We start from the raw sequence: 19284 nt of genomic DNA on the forward strand, positions 1-19284 counted from the left end.
GAGAGGATTCCGGCGTCCCAGGCACCCTATAGCGCTTCGGTGGGCAGGCGGCTGAGCCCTAAAGGCACTGGCGCTCATGACTGCGGTCGCTGTTTGCATTTGCAATAGAATCACTCAGAGGATTCCAGCCAAGCTGATTGACGCTTTCGTGTTCACAGAAAGTGTAGAACCCTCCAATGCTCTGGAGACAGTGTGGCTCGCCAGAACCTCAAGGAGTTTCTAGCATTGTCCGTCCTCGATCCAGAGACTGGTAGGGTCCGACAAGGGTTTTGCGAAACTTTTGCTCGTTGGCAGTACAGGCATCTTCATCAAAAGTGGCTGCACGGTCAACTGGCATGCGTATAGTAGAATAGCTAGAGACATACACGCACATTAGCTTTTGTTACCTTGGTAGATACAAGAGACTCACCATCGATAGACCCGAGCTCGTACGGTGCCTATTTAAAAGCTGCGCGACCCTAATCCGGTAGCAAGAAGGCCGGAGCTGATCGTATTACTCGCAGTGATAGTGATGACGTATGATGAGAATCGTACGAAAGGGTCATTAACGGCATCAGGCCCGCCGCCAATTCTACTCGTTCATATTAGCCGGGCATGTTTCTGCCTTTACGTTAACCGCTCCTGCGCTTTGGCATCGTCGTGGGAAAAGGAGGTCGCCCTCCAAGTGAACTCACCAGAGTAGAGATATAATGAAACGAAAGGAATGCAACTATACCGCATGGAGAATCAATCACAATGAAATTGATATGCTCGATGCAGCAGATAACGCCCGCCAAAGATAATTCAAGATATACCCCAGAAAGTGCGAAAACACCAATAAACGCCCCAAATGCGTGAAAACATGCTAGATCATGTTCGTCCAATCCTCATCCTCCTCTCCAATCGCGCGACTAAATCGCGATCTCACTATCATTACTGCTCGACAAACTCGGTGCGCTGTGTTCGTTCTTGTTCAAAACCTCATCGTATGCAAGGTTGTTGCTCAAGGCTTCACGAGCGGCACGTACGCGTTCCTCCATCGCATTGCGGATCTCTTGGTACGCACTTGTGAAGGCATTAACGTCAAGAGTCTGCATACTCGCCGCAGCAGGCAAATGCATGCCGATTTGTGGAGTCCGCGACATGTACGGAGTAGGCGTCTGAGATGCATTCGGAGTAGCATTGTTCCATGCATCGCGAACAAGCCTGACCCTCTCTTCCTCCCTGCGTGCCGCACGACCCATCGCAGACTCCTCGATCCTGTTGCGTCTCGTCTTTCCGCCAGCTGGAGACACGTCAACCATACTAGACTCCCTCTGTCTTTTCCTGGTTGAGATCGGCGGACCCATGCTTCCACTGCGATCGCAGAGGTCGGCACCGGCATTGGACGCTGCGGATGAGGAGGCCATGTCCATATCAACATCCATATCGTCCGACGAAATGCCAGAATGTCCACTGTCTGCCAATCGGGCAACGTGCTGGTCAATTTCATCTGCGATGGCGTCGTGGTTCAGTAGAGGTAGTGTACCCATCGGGGACAAGCCCGAAACCCTGCGCTCCTTGAACATAGAAACACTGGGTTCAAGAAGCTTCTTCTCGAAAATCTCAACGTGACGAGGGGTCTGAGCAACCCTTACCGACATGACAAAGTTGTCGACAGCCCTGACATCGTCCCCGTACAATACGAACTCGAAGGGCTCCTCGCCGACCTCCGTGGCAAGAGAAGTACTTCCATCATCCACCACCAAATCCGGCACGTCCATCTCCTCAACCGCAGGCAACGCCATCAAAGCCTCCCGACTCGTCAATGGCAACTTGGCATCATCCTCATCCGACCTCAACCCAATAACATCCTCCGTGGCTCTCTCGTACGAGATATCCCTCGGCATCTTGCCCTTCTCCCTGGAGTAATCCGCACAAATCCCGCCCTCGAAGAACACAATCGGCCCGAAATCCTTGTCTTCTTCCTCCGTCGTTGTCTCCTCTCCAGAATCCTGGGCCTTCTCCCTCCTAGTGGCCAACATGGGTCTCTGCATGTTGGGAGGCATGGCGGGCAGGGGACCCTTTGCAACAGATGCGGCGCCAGAAAGCCATGCTTCAGCTTTCTTGCTTCCGGTCTCACGTGCTTTCTCGGTCTTGCCCATGGAGAGGGTTTGTGTTTGTCCGACTTCTCCGTGGGCGCCAGCGGAGGTAACGGTAATAGGCGTCTGTTCCTGTCCGATGACAGAAGAGAAGATACTCCTCGACCTGGACAACGTCGACGGCGCACTCGTTGCCGCACCAGAACCGGAACCGGTGTTAGATCCGGATCCCATCGTCTTCCCACCACTTCCACTCCCGCTTCCTCTACCACAACCACTCCCACGGCTGCTGCCGCTACCAGATCCACTTCCAGACTCACCAGCAGACCTCTCCCCACTCTCCAGACTCGGCGTCTCACTAGCCCCCCTCTCCAAAACCCCCATCCTCCCCCTAATCATCCCCCCATCCTCACTCAACTCCAACCTCGTCGAAAACTTTTCCACAGCAGCCCTAACGAACGGTAACGTAACGTTCATCAGATGCAGGTGTGCGAGGTTGGTGATGATGTTGAGGTAGACCCAGCCGTGTGTGTCTGCGCCTTGGAGTTCTTTGTTGGCTGTGACGAGGTCTTCGATGCGGGAGACCACTTGGCGCATGCGGAGTTCGTCTTCGGTGTCAGGTGAGGCGGGTAGTGATTCCTCGGCCTCGGATTCGGTGTCGATGTTTGCGACGAAACCTCTCATCAACTCTTCCAATTCAGCTCTCTTCTTGGCGCTCATACGACGTCCGAGTCTGACTTCGACCAAACCCTTGATACCACCACTTTGCTTCCCGGTAACAGACGCCATAGAGGCCTTCTCCATCTTCTTCAACCTGGCCCTCAACCGCTGATTCTTCAACCTCAAATCATCGACTATATCCCGGAAGTTACTCGATGATGGATCACTCGAGCTTCCTTCCTCCCTGATGCCGCCAGCTTTCCCTTGCACCTGCACCTGTCCCCTCTTCGACAACGACTTTTGCAACGCCGGAGCCTTCAAGTTCGACGGGTGCTGGCCATGGTGCTGCTGACTCGACATCGAGGTATCATCCCCGACCTTCTTCCCCGCGAAATAGGGCGAATCACTGTCACTCGGAAACTTCGACTTGGAATTATTCGCCCTCACATTCCCATTAAACTCCTTGAACCAATCACTCTTCGTACTCTTCGTCATACCACTAACACCACTCCCCATTCCCGTCCCAATACTCCCAGAACCGGAATCACCACCACTCCCTGTACCAGAACTCTCATCACCGCTGCGAGTGCCGTTCGAGTCCGTCGCGCCACCGCCGACTGTCTGCTTTTCGAATTCCGGAAAAGAGGATTCGCCGTCTGATTCAACCGATGCGTCTGCGTCTTGGCTCGTGTTGTTCAGGTCGTGTTCGGGGCTGGAGCGTGTGGGATCGGGCGTGCCGAGTTGTCCGTTGATGTTGTTGCCTGAACTGCGGATACTTCCTGGTCCACGCGAACGTCGATTACCGATATACGGTGGGTTCGAGAACTTGGAAGAGGAACGCGTACGACGGGAGTTCGATTCTTGACGCGTGGGCGGTGGTGCGATCGCGGCGGTTGTATGCGTCATGGGAGGTTGAGGAACAGCGTAATTGTCGAGTAACTTTGGAGCAAACGTGAATGGCGTCGCTGGCTGTGCATTCGGATAAATGATTGGCGGAGGACTCCCTGAACTTCCACCTTGTGTATCTGGAGCTTGATACGGCGAAGGTTGTGTTGCGTATGTCGGAAGTGGAGGGAAAGAGGGGTACTGTGGTAGTGAGATCGGGGGTAGACTGATAGGTGCTTGCGGTGGTGCATGCTGTGCATACGGATGAGCATGAGGATGCTGATGAGAATGATAAAGAGCAGGCGGACCAGGTTGCGGGTATATCGGTGACGGAGGAATTGCTGCCGCTGCTGCTGGGGCAGGCGCTGCATGCGGGATGTACTGCGGTGAAAACGATTGCGTGGTGGAAAGGAGGTAATGCCCAACCGTAGGAGGAACAGGACCTCCCCCTCCCGGCGGCGGCGCTGGATATCTCTGCGGCCCTCCATATGATCCATACCCTCCCATCAAGGGTATGGGTACGGGTACATCGTATCCCCGTCCGCCCTGCCCTTGTCCCCAAATGCCTCCCTGCCCAGACTCCTGGCCATCCCCGCCAACCCCAGGAGGAAAAGGCAGACGGTTCTGGTTGTAGGACATTGCTTCACGAAGCGCCTATCTTCGTTGCTTGCGGCGGGTCTATGCTCCGGGTGGGAGTAGATGTTGGTTCGTGTATGCCTTGATCTACTGTGCCCCACGGAGCCTACTCGGGTATGCTCATTACGGGGCGAGTCCTGTCCTTGCGGTGGAGGTTTCTCGAATGCCGCGATCGATCCCGGGGGTTGTGGCACGTCCTGGAGATCGGGAAGCGATGGCGGGACTTACGAGTGCGAAAAGACGGCAAAAGTGAGAATAAACGAGAGAAGAAAAGTCAATGGTCGAGCTGCAACTCTACACAGCAAGCTGCGCTGATACGCCCTCTCATGGTCCCCCCATGCACCACCGCTGCACCCGGCCGCAACGCCCGCCTCCTATGCGCATGACGAGCAATAACAGATCGAGATCAGCTCAGCCAATTCGATCCCTTCCCTTACTATGGCCGGCCAGTTACAATTCGGCCGCTCACTGCGCTCAGAGTTTTACTTCGATGATGACTACATCTCCCTTAATCATGGTTCGCAATCCTCCTCTCTCCTCTTGATCTACTCCGTCTTACTTGTAATTCTAAGGATCTTATGGCACGTATCCACGCTCAGTAGGCGATGAATACAAGAAAATCCAAAGTGAGGCTGAATCGCGCCCCGACCTCTTCTTCCGCCGTCGGTATCCCAAGGAGCTTGTTCAGTCTCGCCAGGCCCTCTCCACACTCCTCAATTGCCCAGTCGACGAACTCGTGCTGGTCCCGAATGCGACATCCGGGGTGAATGCAGTCCTCCGCTCCCTACACTGGGAGCGCGGTGATAAGGTATTGTACATGAGTACCATCTATGGCGCTTGTGAACGGGCATTAGTCTACATCGCCGACACCCGAGGCGTGGAACTCGTCCGCCTGGACGTAACTTATCCTCTCCCCGACAATACTGTGATGGATATCGTCAAGGAATCCCTCGACCTCCACAAGGGAACCATCAAACTCGCCCTCATCGACGCAGTCTCCTCCATGCCTGCCGTCCGCGTCCCGTGGGAACGGCTCTGCGTCTTGTTCCGGGAATACGGTGTCTTGAGTCTCGTCGATGGCGCACACGCGATTGGGCAAATCCGCGTTGATTTGGAGGCTGCTAACCCGGATTTCTTTGTAACGAATGCTCATAAATGGTTCGATCCTTTGCCTGACCTTCGCGTGGATGGCTGACGAAAAGATTAAAAAGGCTATACTGCCCACGTGGACTCGCGGCTTTCCATGTGCCGAAACGGCACCAGCATCTCATTCATCCCGTTCAGATATCACACGGGTATGTCTCTCCGTCGACATCTTCGCTCTACACTCCGATTGCTTCGGGTAACCCGAGTACGTTCTTGAATGAATTCGAGTGGCCTGGGACACAGGACTTTGCTGGGTACCTCACCATCCCGGCCGCTATCGAGCGCCGGAAGAAACTTGGTGGCGAGGAGAAGATCATGGACTATTGCAACACTCTCGCGAAGGAAGGCGGGAGGCGGGTCGCGGAGATGTGGGGTACGGAAACGATGGAATGCGACGCCGCGGACTTGGCGACGGCAATGATCAACGTCCGACTCCCCCTCTCCGACGATATCGGCATCAACTCGACGGAGGCGGAAAGGGTCGTGCAAGGGATCTACGACGCAATGCTCGAACGGAACTGTTTTGCTCCAGTGTTCAAGCATGGAGGACGGTGGTGGATTAGGTTTAGTGCACAGGTTTATAATGATGCTACGGATTTTATGTATGTGGCGGGGGTGATGGGGGAGTTATGTGAGATAGCCCGTAAAGGGCAGCTGGCTGGGCCTAGAGAAGAGGAGGTGGAGACAGCGATGAAGACGGATACGGATGAGTAGATGGAGATACCAGGGATACCGGAGATACCCTTGATCAATATCACGTAGAGTGGTAGACATATGCACCACAATGCGATGCCAGCGATAATAAACTTCTTCATTCCAAATCGTACAAAATCTCTCGTGTATATCCTGCACTCCCTCACCGCCTGTTCGTTTGCCTCACGACACCACACAACTACACACGCCAACATCAGAATAACTCCCCATCAACGTTCTCCAACACTGTACGGAGCTACCTCTTCATCGGAACTCCCGGAGGAACAGTCTTGCCGGACTCCTTGGGGCAGGTGCACTGCTTGTCAGCGGGGACCTGGGACATAACTACCCAGCACCACATCAGCACACATCCCAGACATGAGCTCGAGCTCGAGGAGGATGGGAAGAGAACGCACCTTGCTCAGCGTGAGCACCGCATCCAGACCAGGACTGGCCGGAGCACTTGGGGCATTGGGCAGGGAAGCACATGATTATTGACGTATGGATTGGATTGGAGGACCTTGTGGGTGACAGCGGCTTCTTATGGGTGTTCGACGGCGATTAAAGTTTAGTGCGCGGCGATCGTGAGGCGATGCCGTTCGGCGTTTGGAGCCGCGAGGGTCGGTGTTTGGTGGGAGGAGAGTGGAGGAGGGAAAGGCCATGAGAAGAGTGGGACATCGTGGTCAGTTGGAGAGAAATGACCTGGATGTACTTGAGTGCCGAAGAACTGCGAAGACGGCAGCACCTTGGTCATGACGTCGGGACCCTGCTGTCTGGCTGCAGTCGCGTGCATGGGCTTCATCTGTGTCCAATAATTCCCTCGATATTCCAAACAGCAACACCATCGATCTGCCCGGTTTTTTGCAATTGCAATGGCATTCGACGGCGAAAGAATCCTCAAGGTGACAGCAGGGGTTGCAACCGTGCTCCTTCGCGCCTTTTCCTATCTCTTCCTCCGATGGGTAGAATATCTCTTGGCTCTTGCGAGTTCGCAAACTGACGAGGTATCTTACAGATTCCTGGTGGCTTGGTATGGAAGGTCATCCTGTTTTGTTGGCTGTTTTTTGTTATGTCGTTTTTCATGCTCGTCGGAAACGACATCATGAAGGCCGACACCGAAGTGCCAAAGTTGAAGCTCGAGCCGCCGTCGGCACAGGTATCGGACGAGGAAGACGAGACAGACGTCGCGCATTCCACAGCACGAGAAGAATCGGATATTCGTTCAAGGAAAAAGCTCCGAGGTTACTCCGTCCATCGCCGCGGCACAATTGCTCCCGCCCAAACCATCGTCCACTCCTCCCGCCCCTCCATCATCAAAACCCTACTCTTCGGCCACCCACACCCAAACCCCCTCCTCACCTTCCTCACACTAGCAGCAAACGCCCTCTGTCTCGTCATGGTCCTCGACCTAACCTTCCAACTCCAGTTCTTCTGGCCTTGCGATGATCTCGCGTTTCATCGCGTGGGCTATGTCGGTCCTTCCAGCGCACGTTTGCAAATCCGGGATCCGAGTGGAAAGAGCTCGGTTGGCATGAGGCTCCGGGAGGCAAATACAAGCTCGCCATTTATGATGGGTCCGAAGTTCGAGGGGCTGGATGCTAGCAATGATTATGTGGGTTGGGTTGAGTTGACTGGGCTGGATGCTGATACGACGTATGAGTATACGATGTCGAATGGGAATCGTGGATCGTTCAAAACGGCGCCGCCGACAGGTGCTTCTGGGAAGTGGACGTTCTCTTCTACGTCTTGTATCATTCCCGGTTTCCCTTACCGGGGGTTCGGCCGTGATCCCCTCGAGATTGAAGGGTTTGATTATGTCCGTCAACAACTCGATGAAGAGGAGATCGAGTTCATGTTGTTCCTTGGCGACTGGATCTATGCCGATGTCCCACACTTCGCCGGCGACAGTGTGGAAGACTATCGTCAGAAATACCGACAAACATACTCGAGTCCCCAGGTCCGAAGTGTACTGGGGCGACTGCCTATGATGCACGTGTATGACGACCACGAGATCAAGAATAACTGGGACAAGCATGAAAACTATGGTAGGTCATTGTGAGGTTGGTCAAAAACGTTGTTGATGAATTGCCCACAGAGTATGCCGCTGCTATGAACCCCTGGCACACGTATCATCATTCCGTTAACCCTCCTGCGCTCGGGCACAACCAGACCTATTATACGTTCACCCGCGGTGATTCGGCTTTCTTCCTTATGGACACTAGGCGATACCGCTCGCTTAACACTCAAGTCGACGGACCAGAGAAAACCATGCTCGGCCTCGAACAGCGCGAGGCTTTGCTTCACTGGCTGCAAGAGAGTGAGGACCAGGGCTTCGTATGGAAATTCGTCATCTCCAGCGTCCCCTTCACCAAAAACTGGCGCGGCCCAGACGGCGAAAAGGACACCTTCGGCGGCTTCCTCTACGAGCGCTCCCTCCTCCTCGATGCCATGGACCGCGTCTCAAACGTAATCGTTCTTTCCGGTGACCGCCACGAATTCGCAGCGACAGCGATCAGGGAACATGTTGTCGAGTTCTCCACGTCGCCTTTGAATCAGTTTTATCTCCCGATTAGGACGTATTCGCAGGCGACGGAGGATGATGAGGATCAGGTTCTGGCGTATTTGCCGGATGGGAATCATAAGTTTGGGTTGTTCGGTGTCGATACGACGGATAAGAATAAGCCTACGTTAAAGTTTAGGTTGATTAATGATGGGGAGGAGACGTGGAATATTCAAATTAATGGCACGAGACCGGGGGAGAAGATCAAGGGACCGAGGATTCATGGGAAGAAGGATGTCGGGGGACCTGTGGAGAAGGCTGAGGCTGAGGCAGGTGATTGGATTCAGGAAGAGCTCGGCGACAGGTGAGAAGTTTTGAAGTTAACCCCGTGGGGTAAAGATATATGATAACGCAATTAGATAGCAAGATTGCGTGATAATGTTAGAGTAAAAAAGAACGTAAGAAGAAACACCGGCGAACCAAACCCATATACGTAATCGTACCCAAATCAATTTCTATCATGATCAGTTCTCAATAAAGAACTCGCGAACGACCTTCCCAAACCTCTTGACGGCCTCCTTCATGTCCTCCTCGCTGGAACTTGAGAATGCCAACCTGAAGTATCCAGCGCCACCCCTCTCCTTCAAAACGCTCTCATCAGCCGCAAAGAACTTGCCGGGTACGAGAAGGACCTTGGCATCAATCAACTTCTGCCACAACTGATCCATCAACGCAACGCCGCCATCACCCCTCACCTCAACCTCACCAGTCTTCTCATCGATGATAGAAGATTCAAATTGAGGGTGACGTGCGATATCAACCTTGCACCACACAAACATCCCACCAACAGGCGGCACGAATGTCACAAGAGGATCCTCCCTCTCCCTCCACACACTCGTATACCCAAACTCCTCCTCACCCTCGCCAACCCTCAATACCTCCTTCGGCCTGAACTCTTCTTCGAGAGCCTGACACGCCTGATCACGTCTCTTCGTGTACTCCCTCCTAATCCCCTTCAACCATTCAATCCACCCCTGCTGTCCCCATTCCTCAACGAGCAGCTTCCCAATAAGAACTTGTGCGAAGCCGGAGGGTTGTTGCGTGCTGACTTCTGAGGCACGGAGGAGGCGTTCAACGAAGAGTGGGGAGGAGGTGATCCAGCCGCAGCGGGAACCGGGTGCGATGACTTTGGAGAAGGAGTCGATGCGGAGGACGCGGCCTTGGGTGTCGAATTGGAGGTAGGAGGGGGAGAGGGTGTCAATCCAGGAATCATCGGCGGCGGCGGTGGTGGTGGTGGGGCTGAGGGAGTCGGAGGCCTGCCATTGCGGCATTTGGAGGAAGTAGTATGGGTCATCTTCGATTATCAGGACGTCGTATTTGTCACACACCTCCATGACTTCTTGACGGCGTTTACGGCCGATGGTTGAGCCGGTAGGGTTTTGGCCGACGGGGACGGTGTAGAGAACACGAGGACGTGGTCCGCGGGCGTCGTCCCAGTTCCTCAGGACATCCTCGAGGCTAGTCGCGATGATTCCCTCGCCGTCCATCTTGACCGGCACGGGTGAGATACCCATAGGGAACCCAGTCTCGATCGCGGTTGGGTAGGTGAATTCCTCGCAGAGGAAGTTGTCACCGCGTTCGCAGACCATCATGAGGATTTTGTTGAGGGCGTCTGTTGATCCGCAGCACATGATGACATCCCAGTCTTCGTAAGCGGGTTTGTATACTCTCGCGGTGAAATCTTTGACGAATTTGAGGAGGTAGTCGAGACCTTGGGCTTGGCCATACTGCAGGGCGGTAGCGAGTTGGATGGGGGATTTGCCGTTGGAGTATTTGGGGATGGTGATATCGCTGTCTGCTGTCGAATCAGCCTTCTGCGTGTTACGGAAGAACGACAGCAATGGGTTCGAAGCCTTCGTGGGGATCGCGGCTTCCGTATAGTGATGCGACGACTGCACCTGTGCCGAGAACTGGTCGTATGGGAAGTAATCCGGGTGCGGCAATCCACCGGCCAATCCGATCATCCCAGGAATGAACATATACGGCCAAATACTCTTCAACGGAGAGTTCCTCCTGCTCTTTGCCAACAAGCTCAGGTGATGAGACATGTCAATGGCCTTCGGCTTCTTTCCCTCGAAAGTGGCATGTTTCTCGTTGATCGACTCGGCGAGCGCGGCAGCCATCTCGTCTGTCCTAAAGAATGACTGAGGCGACATGACTGAGATATAAAGAGCAAGGATGGAGGAGGAGGAGGACGAGTATTTTCGAGGCCTGTGTAAGGAAGATCTCCCGGTTCAATGTTGTCCTGATAAAGCAGGTAGCTGCACAGCGCCACCCACCTACCGTCGGCGCCGCAGTAGGGCCGGGTTGCCGAAAGGCGAGCACCGTGAGCACAGGCGCAAAACCATCATCAAATTTCCAATAGAGCTATAGCTATTTTTAGTCTCATAAGGAACGTCAGGTTTACAAAAACAAGGTTTGGCCTCAGGCAAGCCATGCTCATGTAACCTCATCGAAACCGCGGTCCTCGGATGTTTCATAACCTCAATGGGGTCAATGAAGGCATCAACTACCAGCGGCCCGGTGCAAAAGTTGCCTAGACTTGGCACTTTTCTGCGCAGCCCCAGTGCGGCCCGCTAAGATTTCGAAATCTTCCCACGGACCGACATCGGACATCAGCTGGGACTCCGAGAGCAAGGCCAAAAAAGGCCAAACCCCGTTTTCGTCACAACCAAAGAGATATAAAGAGCAACTCCTTCCCCTCCATTTTTTGAACATCAACCACTGCTCTTTTTCTCGGCTTCAATAAGCTACTCTTCGGTCATTCAACACAACACTCACTCTCTTCTCTCACTCTCTCCGACACCATATCAGATGGCTCCTCTTACTCGCATCATCTCCCTTCTCGCTCTGGCCGTTGCCGCGGTGCCCAGCTTGGCCGCTCCCGCTGCTGGTGGAAACACGAGCGCCGAAATCGTCGCCCTCGAAACCGCTGCCACGGCCGTCGACCGTATCAATATTCTCGGCGATGACTCCGACTTTGTCTTCAACTTCCTCGACCCCAACCAGCCTGCCGCCAAAGGTGACGGTGGTAGCATCGTCCGCGCCAACCGCAAGAACTTCCCCGCTTTGATCGACAACGGTATCTCCATGGCCGTAGGGTTCATCGGTCCCTGTGGATTCAATACGCCTCACATCCACCCCCGCTCCTCAGAGCTCTCCTACTCCGTCAACGGAACCTTCCTCACCGGTATATTTCCCGAGAACGGGGCTCGCTTGGTCATGAATAACATCACTGGTGGAGAGGCCACCATCATCCCCGCTGGGTCCATGCACTTCCAAGCCAACCTCGGCTGTGAGACGGTTCAGTTCGTTTCAGGCTTCCCCAGTGAGGACCCTGGTGCTTTGCAGATTGCGCAGGGTTTAGCGATGTTTGAAGATGATATTTTGTTGGCTACGTTCGGGTTGAGTGCTGAAGATACGTACGCACTCGAAGCTCTTAAAGCTGGTATTCCGGCGACTGTCGCGCTCGGTCTTCAAGAGTGCCGTGCTAGGTGTGGCCTTAACCCACCCCCGTCCTACTCCATGTCATCTAGCAGCAGTGCGCCGCCTAGCGCCGCTTCCACCGGTCACTCCGACTACTAAGGATCCCAGAACGTCCGACGATGATTGCAACTACTAGCTGCCATCATGATTAGCCGCACTTTTTCTTTGTTTTTCTTTTTCTTTTTGTTTGAAGTTTCGTTCAGGTCTGAACGCGGGAGTTTGGGCCGGTGTGGGAAGGACTTTCTTAGTAATTAGCAATGTTCACTCCTTGCTTGCTACATACCGGGTCGCCGAAAGTTTCCTTCCCACGGTAGTTATTGACTGCAATATTCCGAGGACGTCTGAAGACGATGAAAGACAGAAAATGAACATCGAATGAAACCCAATACTCTAGGCAGCTGTAGCAGTGACCTGTACGCCTACGCCTTGAGCTAGAGCAGATCAAAATTGCTTGAGAACAATATGTTTTGAACGGAATATAGCTTATCCAATGACCTGCTGGCCCAATGGTTAAGGCGCTTGACTACGAATCAAGAGATTCCAGGTTCGAGTCCTGGGTGGGTCGATTTTGCTGTGTTTGGCTGCTTGTGAAGCAGCCTTGCTTCCAGAGCTCTCGTATACACGGTGTACACTCTGAAGCTAGTTTTTTGGGTCCCTTACCCAGCCTCGTCTAGCTGACTACGTAACCGCCATCGTTGTTCGCAATTCATGATGCCTATAGCTATTGAAGCTTGAGCGGGCGCCTTCTCACGGATCGCGATCACAGACTTGCGGTGGGCAGACACCAGGGACTGTTCGACTCGAGTTTGATACGTATTTGGCGAGCCGCACAAGTCTGACTGGTACTGGGATGACTTGTACTTAAGGTTCGTTTGCGTCTTTGTACCATAGCTTCGTACTTCTACTTGCCGTACTGGATCGCCTTAGGGCAATATCCGGTTTACAAATACTACCACTACTACTTGGATCTGTGGTCGATATGGCGTAAGGCATCTCTCACCAGCTCGAAATCAACGCACATAACTCCATCGTTCGGCACGACATCCTTTCGGACTCCGAACCACGTTACTCTTATCGTATACGTCATTGCTGTACCCCGCGCGATCGCGGACAAGCTTTTGAGGCTCTGTGAAATAAAAGACGACTCCCCAAAGCTTGTCATCCCAGAACGTGATTCTCAGTTAACATGACCCCAAAGCTCGAGACAGACGTTGAAGCTCAGTCCAACACTGTTGCTCCCTCCATTGCTGGGAAACAGAACACCTCCACCTCTCAGCACCAGAAGTCCTCTTACAGTCCTCCTACGGGCGACTCTGGATCCTCCGGCTCCTCTAAGGACCAGCATCCCGAGAAGTACTCAGAGGTTGGGAAGACCCCGGCGATTGTTGGTGCCCCGGGAGGTGGTGAGCCCTCTGATCCCAGCCCGGAGGCCCCAGAGGAGAAGGTTAAATCCGGCCTCAAGCCCAACAAGCTCTCCGCCGCGGCACCCCAGAAAACTGCCGACAGTCAGATGAACCAGCCCGACATCAAAGACGCCGAGAAGGCCGCCGGTAATCCTCTCGACAAGAACCCACGCGAACAGCATGACGCACCGACGAGTTCCTCTGCTCCTCGCGGTTCTGGTCCTAAGGCCGTGAGGGAGAACAAGAAGGAGCGCACTGTAGTCAATGCTAAGGTCGCCGGAATCGAGGGGGGCAAGGGTGTCAAAGGTCGTGATGACAAGGGTGAAACGAAGGCATTGGGAGGACCCCCTGCTGAGCAAGGCGCGGAGACGGGTTTGGCGAGTCGTGGGAAAGGCGAATCCCCTGCCGGCAACGCCATGGGTGGGCCGCCGGTTGAGCTTGGGAAGAAAAATGCAACCCAGCAGGGTAGGAAGGATCACTTGAAACAGGAGAAGAATGTGGAGAAGCAAGGGTATGCCCCCGCGGCTCCTATCGACAAAGCCAAACTCTGAGGTGGTGAAATACGAGCGGTTGTACGATATTCATGAAGTCGGTTTTTTTTTCGGTTAACCATCGTGGCATGGTATATATGGGTAGTGACATCATTGGGAAACATGGAAGTTGCAAGTTCGCTCCCAGAACATCTGATATTGTTTTCTACCAACATCGCCTTCTTTGACTTCTTCTGCACACAAAAGACCCTGAACATGACTCCGCGCTCAAATCAAACCCAGAATACGCCACGGCCCATGCTTTGCATCCAACCTTTTCACAATTTCTTAGATAATCATCCGCACTCGTATCCTTTTCATGCTTGATGCATCCCATCCATCAACTCATATCCATGCAGACAATCGTACACAGCAACGCAGCAACTCTTTTCCTCTAGGCTTAACGAGGGTTGTCTAATCGTCCCAGCCGAGAGCAGCCAACTCCTTCCGGATCTGATCTTCAGTGGCGATCTTCTTAATCTGGGTATCCTCCAACTTCTCACCCTTTCCAACACGAACCTTCAACTCCTCGATAGCCCTCAACTTCTTCAACAAAGCTCGGGTCTTCTTGTCCTCGGCACCAGCCGCAGGCGCATCATCAGCAGCAGGAGCAGGTTCAGGGACGGCAACTTCTTCAGGCTGCTCCTCCTCCTTAGCCTTCTTCGCAGCCTCACGCTTCTTCTTGTTCTTGAGCGCGTTCTTCGAGAGCTGCTCCTGAGCAGCAGCAGCGGGAGCAGCACCAGGAACGGTACGGTGAGCACCGGGAACAAGCCTCTGTCCGTTGGTGGCACCATTAAGCGCACGGTCCTCGCCCATAACGTGTCGTGCACCACCCTCGTCCTCACGCTTGAAGTGCGTAGGAGTGCTAGTACCACGGAGATGAGGAGGACGGTAAGCACCGGCAGGCCTTTGAGGAGCAGCCAGAGTAGCAGCAGAAGCAACCGAGGAATGCACCTCAGGAGCGGGGGAGAGAGCAGTGCGGAGAGGGTACAACTCAGCAGGCTGAGGGCGCCAGTGAACGGCGTACAGCTCAGTCATCTCCTCCTGGTAGATTAAAGGTCCGGAGTAATGCCAGAGCTTAACACCGTTGTCTACTCGGAGACGAGGAGAGGTGGTGGCGGTCAAGATCATACGACCATCAGGACTCCACTCACACACAGATGCATTGCTGGCCTCAATTGTTGACAACTTCTTGTAGTTCTGGAAGGTGTCGTAGATATCCATAGTTCCCTGCAAATTACCGAAACCAGCGAGAATCATAAATCGCGCATGAGGAGAGAAGATGATGGTGTTGCGGGGAGCGAGAGGGAGAGAAATGACGGCGTTGGCGCGGTGGTTGAAAACGGTCGTCTTAGCAGGCATGTAACCATATACGACACCGAACTCCTTGGAGTTAGGAGACCAGGTAACGTCGTGAATGGGTCCCTCCTTGTCGAGAACCACTCTTGAGTCGAAGTTTCCCGCAATAGAGAGAAGGTAAAGGTTGGTCTCTCCGTAGTAGTTCTTGTTGGTCTTGTCGACCTCGGTCTGAGTGAGCACCAAAAGACTGGTACCGAGCTTGTTCCAGGTCATCTTAACGCTGTCGGCCTTGAAGAAGGTCTTCTGAGCAGCAGGCTGGATGAAACTGGGGACGTTGTATACACACACTCGTGCAGGCTGTCCCTTCCTCTCGGGAAGAAATGAAGCGAGTGCGTAGTTCTGTCCTGGTGACAGGGCAAATGCTGAGATACCCTCAACTCTCAGCTTGTTCCATACACCCTTGGACATATTTGCACTCTCGAAAATCTGAACCTCATTGGTGACCAACCTGGCGCAGTACTTCTCATCGAACGTAAATTGGCAGTTCCTGGAGCATACAGTCAGCGCTTGATCCGTAAAGATTCGTCGTCGGGCACTCCTCACCATCCAGTCTGGTTCTTCTGCACAAACTCGTAATTCAGGGTTCCGCTCTTCACATCCCAGATTTGCAAATTCTTTGTAGCATTACCGTCCTCGGCCTTCGACGGTCTTTGCCAAGTCTGCACATATGTTCCCTTCGGCGAAAACGCAATTTCGAACACATTTGGAACATCCAAGGTAGCAATCTTGGCACCATCCTCAGCCTTGACTACCGAAACATTCTCCGGGGAAGCCCAAGCGAAGTATGAACCGTCAGGACTGTAGACACCTACTCGCAAGTTGCCAGTAGGCTTCTCGAAGCCACTCACGGGGGCATAAGTAGGCTGAGCCTCGGTCAAACCGATTTCCTTGACCGTACGGTATGCAAATTGTGTAGAGACCATTGTTGCTGGTTCTTTTCCTTTGACAATGGAGTCGAGGTCTATGCTTTCAACCGAATTCGGAGGGCGACGCGGAGAGATGCACGTTGCCCTAGGTAAATTATGGATCATACCATGTGCACGGCAGGATACATGAAAGGAGGGAGTTGAAAGGCGTATTCTGATTAACATGTCCTAGACGAGCTTCTATCATAGATCTATCGAATTGCTGGGGCTTTCCATGCCGTTTCCACGTACAATCCAAGTCCCGATATCGATAACGATAAAGGCGACATATTGATCTGTAGCAAATGCCCATCCTTGAGCTTGGGCCGAGCATCAAGCTCAAATGATGCTTTCCTCCACGTCATGACAATCCTTGTAAGTTGACGTAGACCCACGCCGATCATCGCAAATCCACAACCTCAAATCTCAAACCTCCAATCTCTCTCACATGACCCCCCCCACCGTCCCCCTTCCCTGCATCAGTATAGATCCCGCCCGGAACATCATCATGCAAATGAAAAAGACCCGTATTCCTGCATTTTGTGATGACTTCCATCCCCGGTGGTTTCGTCAGCCTAAAGTATCCCCATTCTCCTCTACTCGGTGCACAGACGATAGCAACAGCCTCGTCCAGCATCAACTGGTACGAGCAGTGTGTATGTAGGTCCACGGATGACATGAAGCACGTCTGAGTGGGATGAGTATGAATCCAGCCGAGTGTGAGCAGCTCCCGGGCGTCTTGAAACTCAAAGATAGCCCCTTCGTCGATCGTCTGGCAGGTATCACTAGTAGACTCCTGCGCCGGAATAACGAGATGAGTCACGAAAAGTGCATTTTGTTTCTGCGTGATCCGGTTAGCTTGTGGTAAGCACTGTACACGTCACTGAACACACCAACTTCCCGCACAGAATCCCACATGTTTCCAGGTTTCTGGTCGTATTTGGCTTTGCGACTTCCAAGAACCGATCTCTCAACTCTTTTGGAATGAAGAGTGTTCGTAATGGATCACCGCCTTCGGTTCTTGCTGACGAAGAAAACTCATATGCCTCTTGCCCTTTCTTGGGTGCAGGAAACGACGGCGGAGGAGTTTGTGGTAAGGGCGGTATTAGTCGGGATGTCGGCTTTGGCGGGGGTAATGGTATTAAAGGCGGTGATGATACCTGCTTCTGTAACCACGGTGACTCTGGTAGTGGAACGTGATTTGTCCAGTTTGAGTTATTTTCGAAGGAGCTGCAAGTTTCAATCAGCACATCCCCACTGGCTCCCAGCCACCAACGCACCTTCGTTTCTCTGTTCGCTCCACCGTTGGATATGACACTCCACTTCTTCTCTTAGGATCCGAGGACGGTCTAGTCGAGTGTCTGGTTGAGCGATCGTCCCGCCGTCTGTCAAGTTGCAGTCCTCTTATCTCCTCAACCAAGTCCAACTTCCCGTGGCTACCCTCTGCACTCCCTCGTCTCAGACTTCGAGCCAACCAGGGCTTCTCTTCTTCATCAGTGTCGTTGTCAACTTCGTTGTCCTGGATCAGCTTCACTCTTCGTTCCGTTTCTTGGCGCCGTCGCTCCTCAGCATCTTCAAGAAGCATGCGTTGGTACTGGAGATACCGTTCCTCGAGCCGCTTTTTGATCCCCGATATTATTTGCAGAAGCGTGTCCACGCGCTGTCAGATATCACTGGTCAGCAACACACGCTATAACGAGTGATCCTACAGCACGCACCGCGTGATGAGCCTTGATTTCCTTCCAGTTACCAGCAGATGCTTTGGCTTCCGGATGCGCTGGAAGAGTCTTTATGATGAACCTGCGTACCGTCGTTGAGCATATTTCCCAAGCTCACAACTGAACCAACGACATACTCAGCGTAACGCAGCAGTAATATATATGCCTGTTCGTCATTGCCTTCCAACAGGTACACATTGCCCTTTAAGCTACCGTTAGCTCTCGAAATGGAAGACACTTGGGCTGGACTACCTGCTTCCACATCGACTCAGCCGTCCTTAACGACACCCTCAATGACGTCCCCGGCAGAAAACGCACGGGTTCCACGGCCAGATCCGCCAGCTCCTTCACTGATCGGGGGGCACTCATAGGCAACGAGAGCTGTGTGCGTGCTTGCTCGGGGTTGGTCCCACGGTCCGCGGTGCCTGAATCGCCACGCTCGCCAGGAACGGACCAGGCGATAAACTTTTGCGGCGATAAGGCCGATAAAGCAAACCGACCTCCCCTCCACAGCTCAATCACAAACCCTCCATCAGTCAGGGTCAGCTCAATCACAATGGGTCCCGTCACCGGCCGTGGAAAGAGTCACTCCAAGACCGCAAAGTATGCTAAATCAACCATCCGTATGGGCCGTATGCTCGACCAGATCCACGACGATATCAACGATCCGGACGCGAAGCTGAAGTTGGATGAAAAGTTGGCTCAGGTCGATGAGGAGTTGCCCGGCTTGGGACAGTATTACTGTAAAGCTTGCGCAAAGTATTTTGAGACGGAACATGCCGACGTTGAGCACAGAAGAGGAAAGAACCACAAGAAAAGGTTCGTTTGTGCGTAATGATGCGTCGCGTGGTTATGTGCTTACAGTTCCGTATAGGGTCAAGTTGCTGAAGGAGACGCCTTACTCCCAGGCAGAGGCGGAGGCCGGTGTCGCGATTGGAGTTGTTTCCCTGCAAAAGAAGCGTGCTGCACAAGCCGCCCAGAAACTCACTGCAGTTGCGGAGGTTAAGGATGCAATGCAGGAGGAGTAAGCTTGTTTAGATGATGTTCATTTTTGTTCTACGGCGTTTGGGATTTGCTTTGTCTGTTTCGCATCTGCTTCGGGAAAGGAAGGATCAGTCACTTAGAAATTGAACGATGTTGCGAGACTGTGTACTGTACACGACGTTCACACGGAGGCAGCAGCAGCTGTATCGACCACGTACAACGAATCAATAAATAGAATGCATTGAATCTGAAAAAGGAA

The 19284-nt window shown here is 53.3% G+C and overlaps 10 protein-coding genes and 1 non-coding gene across 11 annotated transcripts; 6 read left to right on the forward strand and 5 right to left on the reverse strand.

The window, feature by feature from the left end:
- Positions 1-522: 522 nt before the first annotated feature.
- Positions 523-4203, reverse strand: SAICODRAFT_109284 (uncharacterized protein). The gene is made up of 2 exons (XM_019165308.1): positions 3914-4203; positions 523-3857 (listed from the first exon to the last, which is right to left on the reverse strand). Exons 1-2 carry the CDS (start codon positions 4100-4102, stop codon positions 891-893), a joined length of 3156 nt encoding a protein of 1051 aa, XP_019027588.1. The 5' UTR covers positions 4103-4203; the 3' UTR covers positions 523-890.
- Positions 4204-4644: 441 nt separating this feature from the next.
- On the forward strand, positions 4645-6101 carry SAICODRAFT_16477 (PLP-dependent transferase; the record flags this gene model as incomplete). Its single annotated transcript, XM_019165660.1, has 3 exons — positions 4645-4758; positions 4814-5399; positions 5453-6101. The coding sequence occupies exons 1-3, from the start codon at positions 4680-4682 to the stop codon at positions 6099-6101; spliced, it is 1314 nt and encodes a 437-aa protein (XP_019027589.1). The 5' UTR covers positions 4645-4679.
- A 235-nt stretch (positions 6102-6336) lies between these two features.
- On the reverse strand, positions 6337-6569 carry SAICODRAFT_32849 (uncharacterized protein; the record flags this gene model as incomplete). Its single annotated transcript, XM_019168238.1, has 2 exons — positions 6337-6425; positions 6497-6569. The coding sequence occupies 2 exons, from the start codon at positions 6567-6569 to the stop codon at positions 6337-6339; spliced, it is 162 nt and encodes a 53-aa protein (XP_019027590.1).
- A 613-nt stretch (positions 6570-7182) lies between these two features.
- Positions 7183-8948, forward strand: SAICODRAFT_51748 (Metallo-dependent phosphatase; the record flags this gene model as incomplete). The annotated part of the gene is made up of 2 exons (XM_019169089.1): positions 7183-8125; positions 8176-8948. The coding sequence occupies 2 exons, from the start codon at positions 7183-7185 to the stop codon at positions 8946-8948; spliced, it is 1716 nt and encodes a 571-aa protein (XP_019027591.1).
- Positions 8949-9104: 156 nt separating this feature from the next.
- On the reverse strand, positions 9105-10763 carry SAICODRAFT_51179 (PLP-dependent transferase; the record flags this gene model as incomplete). Its single annotated transcript, XM_019169038.1, has 2 exons — positions 9105-9299; positions 9342-10763. The coding sequence occupies 2 exons, from the start codon at positions 10761-10763 to the stop codon at positions 9105-9107; spliced, it is 1617 nt and encodes a 538-aa protein (XP_019027592.1).
- Positions 10764-11217: 454 nt separating this feature from the next.
- SAICODRAFT_16480 (RmlC-like cupin) lies at positions 11218-12398 on the forward strand. The gene has a single exon (XM_019165661.1). The coding sequence runs from the start codon at positions 11455-11457 to the stop codon at positions 12223-12225; it is 771 nt and encodes a 256-aa protein (XP_019027593.1). The 5' UTR covers positions 11218-11454; the 3' UTR covers positions 12226-12398.
- A 220-nt stretch (positions 12399-12618) lies between these two features.
- On the forward strand, positions 12619-12691 carry SAICODRAFT_t10. Its single transcript has one exon. It is a non-coding gene; the product is annotated as a tRNA-Arg (tRNA).
- Positions 12692-13312: 621 nt separating this feature from the next.
- On the forward strand, positions 13313-14080 carry SAICODRAFT_4661 (uncharacterized protein; the record flags this gene model as incomplete). Its single annotated transcript, XM_019168863.1, has 1 exon — positions 13313-14080. One exon carries the CDS (start codon positions 13313-13315, stop codon positions 14078-14080), a length of 768 nt encoding a protein of 255 aa, XP_019027594.1.
- Positions 14081-14473: 393 nt separating this feature from the next.
- On the reverse strand, positions 14474-16374 carry SAICODRAFT_87283 (translation initiation factor eIF-2A; the record flags this gene model as incomplete). Its single annotated transcript, XM_019171487.1, has 2 exons — positions 15962-16374; positions 14474-15905 (listed from the first exon to the last, which is right to left on the reverse strand). The coding sequence occupies exons 1-2, from the start codon at positions 16339-16341 to the stop codon at positions 14474-14476; spliced, it is 1812 nt and encodes a 603-aa protein (XP_019027595.1). The 5' UTR covers positions 16342-16374.
- A 104-nt stretch (positions 16375-16478) lies between these two features.
- On the reverse strand, positions 16479-18410 carry SAICODRAFT_16483 (Mov34-domain-containing protein; the record flags this gene model as incomplete). Its single annotated transcript, XM_019165662.1, has 6 exons — positions 16479-17164; positions 17217-17553; positions 17604-17983; positions 18042-18123; positions 18179-18243; positions 18294-18410. The coding sequence occupies 6 exons, from the start codon at positions 18408-18410 to the stop codon at positions 16724-16726; spliced, it is 1422 nt and encodes a 473-aa protein (XP_019027596.1). The 3' UTR covers positions 16479-16723.
- Positions 18411-18597: 187 nt separating this feature from the next.
- On the forward strand, positions 18598-18979 carry SAICODRAFT_49596 (zinc finger protein bud20; the record flags this gene model as incomplete). Its single annotated transcript, XM_019168972.1, has 2 exons — positions 18598-18860; positions 18916-18979. Coding segments are annotated over 2 exons (327 nt in total), but the record flags the coding sequence as incomplete, so codon positions are not given.
- Positions 18980-19284: the final 305 nt, after the last annotated feature.

This window comes from Saitoella complicata, assembly GCF_001661265.1.
Source record: "Saitoella complicata NRRL Y-17804 unplaced genomic scaffold SAICOscaffold_1, whole genome shotgun sequence".
NCBI lineage: Eukaryota > Fungi > Ascomycota > Saitoellomycetes > Saitoellales > Saitoellaceae > Saitoella > Saitoella complicata.

Excerpts from the sequence above, each read along its gene's own strand:
- SAICODRAFT_109284 (XM_019165308.1), bottom strand. The coding sequence starts at position 4,102 with ATGGATCATATGGAGGGCCGCAGAGATATCCAGCGCCGCCGCCGGGAG. Across the intron at positions 3,858-3,913 it reads ACCGATATACCCGCAACCTG|CATGCACCACCGCAAGCACC; the intron begins GTCCGCCTGCTC and ends CCGTATGCACAG.
- SAICODRAFT_16480 (XM_019165661.1), top strand. The coding sequence starts at position 11,455 with ATGGCTCCTCTTACTCGCATCATCTCCCTTCTCGCTCTGGCCGTTGCC.